Here is an 8,956-nt window from a genome sequence, read left to right as displayed (position 1 = left end):
TAAAGTGGAAATTCACTTACAAAATATCAAAACAAAAGATACAGATATCAATACAAATAATAAACCTAACGTAATGGATAATAAAACAGTTCAAATTAATAGCGAAATAACACATTCTCCAATAACGTGGTATTCTCACTTTTGCGATGAATGTAAACACCTTTCAGTTACTGAGTCAGCACTAAAAAATCATGAACTACAGCACCATCCGTTTTGGAGTAAAGGTGGTGATGTCATGTTTTGTCAAATTTGTGGGTCATACATTAGGGAATATAAAAACACGTTACAATCAGAGTTTGTTGTTTAGACTTCGTGCATTCTGATAATAAATATTAAGATCTGACTGGGATTTATTTAAAAAATTTTATTTTTTATTAATAATTATACTTGGAATGCCTTTATTGTATTTAATAATTAGATCGTTCTCGCCATTATCTCTTCGTTTTTGTAATTGTTCACGTAAATTTCTCATATGATCACGTTGCATTGTTGTGCGATCGGAAGCCAGGCGAATATTAGACCAATTTGGAGAATTACGTAATTTTGCTTGCGAACGAAGTAATGTGAAGACTTCAATGGTATTAGATAATACAACTTTTAAAGGACGTGACTTATTTTCAGTATTTGAATTTGGTTTTCCGAGACGATGACAGGTAAATTTTGTTTTAGCAAATACTATAGATTAGAATACGGGAAGCTCTGTAGAAACATGCTGGCGTCATAGCGCTCCAAAATGTATGTGATTGCCTATTCAGCCCCTTTCTCCTTATCACTTTTATTTACGCGTTAACTAATACAAATAATTTGGCGCCATAAATCAGTAATATAAAATAGAATATAGATTACTATTATATTATAAATTATAATGAGTACAATATTTACAATGTTGGTACATATTTTGTTATATTATGCAAAATACCATAACAATAATTATTAAACAACATAATATTATATGAATAATATCATTATTGCGATAATTGATTATTTTTCTATACTAAACGAAATTTTACACTAATAGAGTAGTATATAATTATTATTGATACTATATTGTATTATATTATTATACACCTAATTATTAATTTAACATATTATATCATAAACATAAAAATATTGTTCATACATATCTTATAATGTTCTTATACCTAAGTTTTATTTCTTTTTTTATTTTGTATTTGTACATTGTACATAATATTATGACTCGTTATGATGGTATCAAATACTTTAGATTAGTCTAATTTATAGTATTTGATGGTATATACTGTTGTTAATAGATAGTAGGTACCTACATTTTTTGTATTGTTTTAATAATATTTTGTATTAATCTTCATGTGGAACTGTATCAAATCATTGTAAAAACAAAAGGCGAACCATCAAGTATTACTCTATGAAACAAACCTTGTTTTAGTAATCCAGTGTCTATAATCCATACAGCCACACACTTGACACAGGTAATGATGTATTGCACGTTTTACTATGAACTATGTAAACATTTAAATATTCTAACACTAATAACACTATAATATTAAGTACCTAAGGGCTAATGGACTTATTGGACTTGATTTAAAAATGAGAAAAAAGCTAAGTAGTTGTTCTTCTATATTTGTTATAACTTATCAGTTATCAGTGTCTAAAAAAGAAAAAATAAGGGGCTTATATAGGCAACCCACTATAATATGGAGCGCTACAGTGTCCCCTACAAAATCTACGAGCTTCCCGTATTCTAATCTATAGTATTTGATTTTAGTTTGGGAATCTTCCTTAGATTCAGGTAAATTAAAACTAATTAAATTACATGAGCGTGATTGTCTCTCCATTATTTCAGATAATAAGTTTTCATCAGTAGAAATTTGAGAGGTAGAGATTTTTTTTTTCTAAAAGATCATATTATTTATTTTCCAGAACATTTTTTCTTTGACTATCTTATTTATTTTCCTCGGATATAATAGATATAGTTTTAATTATATCGTCAAACTTTTTATTCAAGGCTTTAATGTTATTATTTGAAACTGATGAGATTATCTTACTTTGAGAGGCTTTAAGTTCATCTAATGAAGATTTGATATCATCTAATGAGGTAGAATCCATAGTGTGCGCTGTGGAAGGCCGTAAAGCCGATTATATCACCGGACACTGCTGCAGCCGCCTCGGAAATCTCAGTGGCAAATGTTACCAGATTTAGAATTAATCACCACAACACTCATAGCCGTGACAATTATAGCTTTAACAATAGTAACAATCATAGCAATAACACGATAATAAACAATTACAATTACTATAATTGTAATCATACAGATAAAGATAAATAAAAACCGGTTTCGCTGCAGCTCGGGATGTCCACTAGCTGCAGCGAAACCGGTTTTTATTTATCTTATTTATCTGTATGATTACAATTATAGTAATTGTAATTGTTTATTATCGTGTTATTGCTATGATTGTTACTATTGTTAAAGCTATAATTGTCACGGCTATGAGTGTTGTGGTGATTAATTCTAAATCTGGTAACATTTGCCACTGAGATTTCCGAGGCGGCTGCAGCAGTGTCCGGTGATATAATCGGCTTTACGGCCTTCCACATCGTTTTCACGATTCCTTCGGTGGCTTCAGTTGTTTCATTGGAAAATGCCTATAAAAAAAAAAAAGAAATTGAATATTAGATCGACTCGTATTTTACTGACAGTGTTGGGAATAGATAACTAAAATATTATCTAGATAAAGATAATAGATTATTGTTGGGAATTTATCTAGATAAAGATAACAGATAACTTTAATTTATCTAGATAAAAAAGAATAGATAAGCAACTTTTTTTTTTATACTTGAGTACTTGACATAAACTATGCAGCTGCATAACTAGAAATCTCCTAAGTGGGGGAAATCACTAGGTACTATAATATAATAGTAAGCCTTGCCTGTATTATACTGCCGTCCTTAGGAAAAAGAATAAAATGAGATAATTCTGTATTACGTTTAACATTACAGTTTTACATAATGTTTTTAAGTAAAAATGCCGTAAATATAGTTGGGTATTCATCGAGAAATTTATATTTATAAGAAACAAATATTGCCGCAATTGTAATTAAATATAATCGATGCTTAGCAAAAACGATGTAATCACAGTTTGCTGGGGAAGATTGCCGTATATTTACGGCATTGTTGTTTAGAAAACTGGTCATCAATTAGCCGTATCTTATAATATTTAATTTTAAATTACTGATAATATTTGGAGTTTTGCTGTTGTACTGCACCATACACATTCTATATTTCGTTCAGTTATCTATGATATATCGTTCACGAAATCAGGGAAACTTAGGAAAAGAAATACTTCACTTATGAAGGTATAAGTGGGCGTAAAAAGGAAGACTTGGTCAGTACATTTTATTCATTTTTCATAATGACTATACTCTGTCCAGCGAGAGAACACGCCAGTTCTGCGCATGTAGACTGGACCGAGCGAGCGCCGAGGCCCCATTTCCCCTCTCTCGGCTTGCCGAAGACGGCCGACATACAGAATGCGCGAAAACGGACCAATTTTGTAGGCGCGCGGCGCGTTCTTTCGTTGGACAGAGTATAGATAATAATGACTAGATGACTTTGATTTCAAGATAAAGATATTTGTAATTACTTACTCGACCCTAAAATGTTTAGAGCGCAATTGGTATATCGACCTTTAAATGTTTAGAGCGCAATTGGTATATCGACCCTAAAACGTTTAGAGCGCAATTGGTATATGAAAAGGTAATTTTAAGCGCAATTGGTAAACTCCCTTACAGACGTACAAAATATATTTTCAGTTGTGACTTACCAGAATCTGTTGGGATTTAATAGGAGGGTTTAATACCATTACAACTATTAACAATAAACCGATACATATAATTATGGATAACATAACATTCATTATTTTGAAGTACATTGTCGACTTTTCAATGTTATCTTCTTCAATCTATAACATAAGAACAGTTATTAATAATTATTATTTTCACTCGAAAACGACTATGAAATTTAGTACATACTGTAGTGATACAAGATTGACTTTTTAATATGTCCATTCGTGACGAGTAATTAACAATCAATAAATTTATAAATTGTTTTTCAATATATTTATTTATATTATAATAAAGCGGGTTTCCATGTTCCTAATATTTGTTATTACTTATTAGCCAGTTAAATAAGGTTGTTTGAGCAATAATATTATTGTAATATAATATTATAATATTTAGATTTAAATAAAAACACGAGATAACTATGTAATAGGAAGAAAATACGGGGGGGGGGGGGGGGGGGGGGGGGGGGTACGCAAGTGATAGGTAGTGCACGTGCGTTATAGGATGAGAGGGGTAAGTCCGTGCACGTTCGTGATAGGATGGGAGGGGTAAGGTCGGGCACGTTCGTGATAGGATGGGAGGGGGAAGGTCGGGCACGTTCGCGATAGGATGGGAGGGGTAGGGTCGGGTACGTTCACGATAGTTAAGGAGGGGAGGAGGTAAGGCTGGGTACGTGTGTGATATGATGGGGGGGGGGGGGGTTATGGTCGTGATAGGATGGGAGGGGGTAAGGCCATGCACGTTCGTGATGGGATGGGAGGGGCAGGGTCGGGCACGTTCGCGATAGGATGGGAGGGGGTAAGGCTGGGCACGTGCGTGATAGGAGGGGAGGGGGTTAGGCTGGGTGCGTGAGTGATAGGATGGGAGGGGGTAAGGTCGTGCACGTACGTTATATGATGGGAGGGGAGGGGAGGGGATGCTCGCGTACGTGCGCGACTATAGGCTGGGCGGGGTAACTGGATTACCTGGATTTGCGGGGGATACAGAAGGAACTAAAACACACTACTATAATATAATATAATAATATTATAACCTATGTCGCGTTATAGTACGCGTTTCCATTATAATTGAAATCGACTGCAGGAGCAGATTATTACGAAATCCGTTTGCTCCTCAGCTATATAATGCGACGGTTGGCAAATATAATATGTTTTAAAATTATACGCAGAATCCCATACAATATTGCGTCCCGTTTTCGAACCTTCGATTCCTGTATACGTAAACCGGAATTTTCCCTACGTTGTTTTACTCGAATATCGTAGAGAGTTCTACGTGGTAGCGTTCTCAGTGATATTATACTCATTCGGCAGTTTTTTAATTACGCGTCATGACGAAATATTTATCGACTTTTGGTTATAATACGTATCGAAACATATTCGTGTATAATATTATAACATTATATACGTACATATTATACAGCAAACTATATAGGTTTATTAATTATAATTTATTATAGTCATAAGTACGTCTTAATAATCGACGAGTATTATGTTATTTTAAATCCCAGAGTCGTAAAATGATTGCGAGCCGAATTTGTATTAAATTGTATATATTTCATCGTTAATTCTTTCACTCGACAACGATTACTTTCATCATTATCGTTTCTGCAGCAATATAATATTAGGTATTATAATACACATAATATACATTTGAAACATTATATTATATCTTAATCCGTATTTGCGGCAGTACACGCGCCGCCGCGACAAGCGTAAAATAATACGGTCGTTGCGTAATTCTTAACGAGCAACAACAAAAATATTATATTTTATAATATATTCCATCGATACCTACTTAAATGTAAGACTTTGGGCTTATGGAAATGTATAGAACGTAGAATAATCGATATACGTTAAGCCAAAAAGTCAAATTCCGTCGTAAAAAAATAATGACGTCATCGGAGAAATCTAGACCGAACCGGAAAGCAGGAAATAAATAATAATATTGTAAACGGTATTCATACAAATAATATTTATATATATACAATAGCTGTCTGATTAATATTATTGGTTCCGGTTTTGATAATGGATTGTAAAGTTTTCTTTTAGGGACGTTCGCCGAAAATGAGTTCACGACCCTGATTCTACCTCCCACTACCCCTGAACCGACCAACTTTTTTTTTATATGTATATTATAATGAAAAAGTCAGATATTTTGTCACTCTTAATATTTTTACATCTGATTTATTTTAATATTATTAAATTTAATTGGCTCTCAAATTACTCCAATCGATTTCATTCACCATATAAAAATATGTATGCTATCAAAAGCGTCGTTATACGAAATCTCGATGGGTTCGTAAAATATATTATATCGTATTAAAAATTATTTGTAATGGTTGATGGATGGGGTGTAAAAATTGCGCGATTAATGATAAAAGGCAATACCGACAATTTAATAATAAAAATATTTTTTTTGTGTTGCGCAGACTCGGAAGACGACGACGGTACGTCCGGTGCAATGGGTGACGAGGAAGCGCTGTCCGCCGTGTGGTACCTAGCCGCATTCGGCGGTCTTGTGCTCTTCTTCTTCGTGGTCACGTGCTCCGAACTTTTCTTCGGCAATCCCATCTACCAGCGCCGCCCCGTTGAGCTGCCGCACGCCGGCTACCTGCGCCGTCACGTGTACGGGATCCGGAACCACGGACAGCACCACGGCGGCAACTACAAGCCCGAGACGCCCCCCCCCACCATACCACCTGTTTGCGCCACCCAGTTACGACGACACCGTCAAGGGCGGGTTCGGACAGGTGTTGCAGCAGCAGCAGCAGCAGCAGCAGCAGCAGCAACCACAGCAGTACCACCACCGCGTTCCGGGCAAGAAGCTCGCCGACGTATACGTGGTGCCCGTGCACGCGGCCACGACCGCCGCCACCGGCGCTACCACCTGCGCTGCCGGAGCCACCACCTGCGCCACGTGCACCACGAACGCCGTGGCCGTGGCGGTAGCAGACGCCAAGCTGTTGGCCGCCGTGTTGCCGCAGACGAAATTCAAATAATCGTCGCCGACACTCTCCTCACATTTCTCTTCCCATCATCATTCGTTCTCTCGTCCTCGGTCCGCCACTGGATTTTTACCCCTCCGGATGGACGGGGACGGACGACGACGACGACGACATACACGACAACGACAAGATACTAATTTTTTTTCGCGCAAAAAGACGACGCGCGCGCGAATTTAGTAATATAATAATCAAAAACAATTAGTATAATAATATCTCGTATGATATTTTCTCTCGAATCACTCTCTCTCTCTCTCTCACTCTGCCGTCGTGTCGTATCACAGGCGCGTTCTTTGATCTCATTTTTATACATATGTGTACATATATATTCAAACGTTATTTTTATACACGATCACACACACACGCGCACCAACTTACACGTGTGTTAATATTATATACACGGTTATGTAATACGATAAACGCGTTACAATATTATATTATTATCGTATTTACGCGCAGTATATGTTCGTCCAGACATTGTTGTTATTCGTTCACATACGATATCAATATTATAAATATTGTGTTTATAATATAATTTAATATTATTCGTACATCTCAGAGTACTTTCCAAACGTTTTTATATTTTATTTATTATTAATTATTATTATTATTCACGTGTGTGTGTGTGTGTGTGTGACTTTTTTTATATTATATTATTATATACATAATTATATACATTATTTTATTTATTATATACTTACATTAATATTATAACATTAAATTTAATGTGCACGCCACGCTCGCGCGGTGTGTGGTATATAACGTTAAAACAACGATATTATTTTATTTATCGCGTATAATACATAACGCGCGCCGGTCCGAACATCGGCGGCGGGCCGTTCGCGATTGTTGTGAACGAGCCGGGCGGGCGGGACACGTCTCTCCTACGCGGCAGTCGAGCCCGCGCCGCCGGACAACACGTCCGACGCGTCCGGTCCGCGGCGGGCGATCGACGCGCTTGCTCGCGTGTGCCCGTACCCTATCGTCCGGCGGCGTACGTGCAGCCTCGCACACCGTCGACTCGGTTAGGTTTCCACCATTTTTACCATAATATGTAATATTGTGTATACAAAAACATATTATATATTATGTTATTTTATTATTGTATATCATAATATATATTATAATATATAAACGTAGAGGATAAGTCGCACGCGATCCGATGAATATTATTATTGATATTGTTCTCATGACTGCGAGATTTCGATATTGTGTGTACCTACGTGTTTTTATTTTATTCTGTCCATCGACCGTATACGTATGAATGTTTTTTTTTTTTTAACCTATATTGAATTTACGTGTTGAACGTAGCCTATATTAGGCGATTTCTTTTCTTTCTTTTTATATAATTTATTTAATAAACACTGTTACCAAAACACATTTTTATCTACACGAGTTTTGTTTTTATTTTATTATAACTCATTGCATACATTTTTATTCCCGTCACGAACGCCGGAAAGAGTTGAACAAATATTGTAAACAGCGCATACACAAAGGATTCATCATGATTTGAGGCTGTGTATACCTACTATATAGCGGTGTACCAGCTACATCTCGTCGACTTTTTGATTTCTGGTTTTGTACAAAGAGCCGTTGACCCGCAGAGGCATAGCTGTAGGACACCTGGATGCTTTGTGTCGTGGTTTCCATAATCGCCTGTATTGATTATGAATTGTCTTTACTTACAATAATATATCAATTCAGATTTTTGTTGCTACTATATAGGTGGTACTACTTATTTAGACGAGTGTGGTTCAACCTTTTGTACTTCACGGACGTCGGGCTATTTTACTCATTTAATCAATATAAATATACAAAAAAAAAGAACTATTATTATTATTTACTTCATTATCACATTACACAATACTCAAATTATTTATTTACAATAGAATTATTAAACAACAGAAAAATATATTAAAATATTTTTTCCGGAATTTTATAAATTGTGTATACAAAATTATATTATTTTACACATTTTTAAATTACTGTAAAATGGTTCACGTGTCCTGGGGCCAAGAGCAAAGGCAGCGGCTGGCCGCGAATTGGACCGCACCACTAACAAAGACGAGCTGGTATAGCGTGGTATTGAAGTATGCCAAACGGTGAAAAAATCAATTAAACTCATATAATAGATAT

At 35.8% G+C, this 8,956-nt stretch overlaps 1 protein-coding gene across 1 annotated transcript; it reads left to right on the top strand.

Moving 5' to 3' along the window:
- The first annotated feature begins 73 nt into the window (after positions 1-73).
- LOC132942186 (uncharacterized) lies at positions 74-6,959 on the top strand. The gene is given in 3 exon segments (XM_061010504.1): positions 74-251; positions 6,248-6,498; positions 6,500-6,959. Coding segments are annotated over 3 exon segments (747 nt in total). The 3' UTR covers positions 6,818-6,959.
- Positions 6,960-8,956: the final 1,997 nt, after the last annotated feature.

Source organism: Metopolophium dirhodum, chromosome 3 (assembly GCF_019925205.1).
Source record: "Metopolophium dirhodum isolate CAU chromosome 3, ASM1992520v1, whole genome shotgun sequence".
NCBI classification, from domain to species: Eukaryota; Metazoa; Arthropoda; class Insecta; order Hemiptera; family Aphididae; genus Metopolophium; species Metopolophium dirhodum.
The sequence above is the reverse complement of the archived record's forward strand: the minus strand, read 5'-3'. Positions and strand labels throughout refer to the sequence as shown.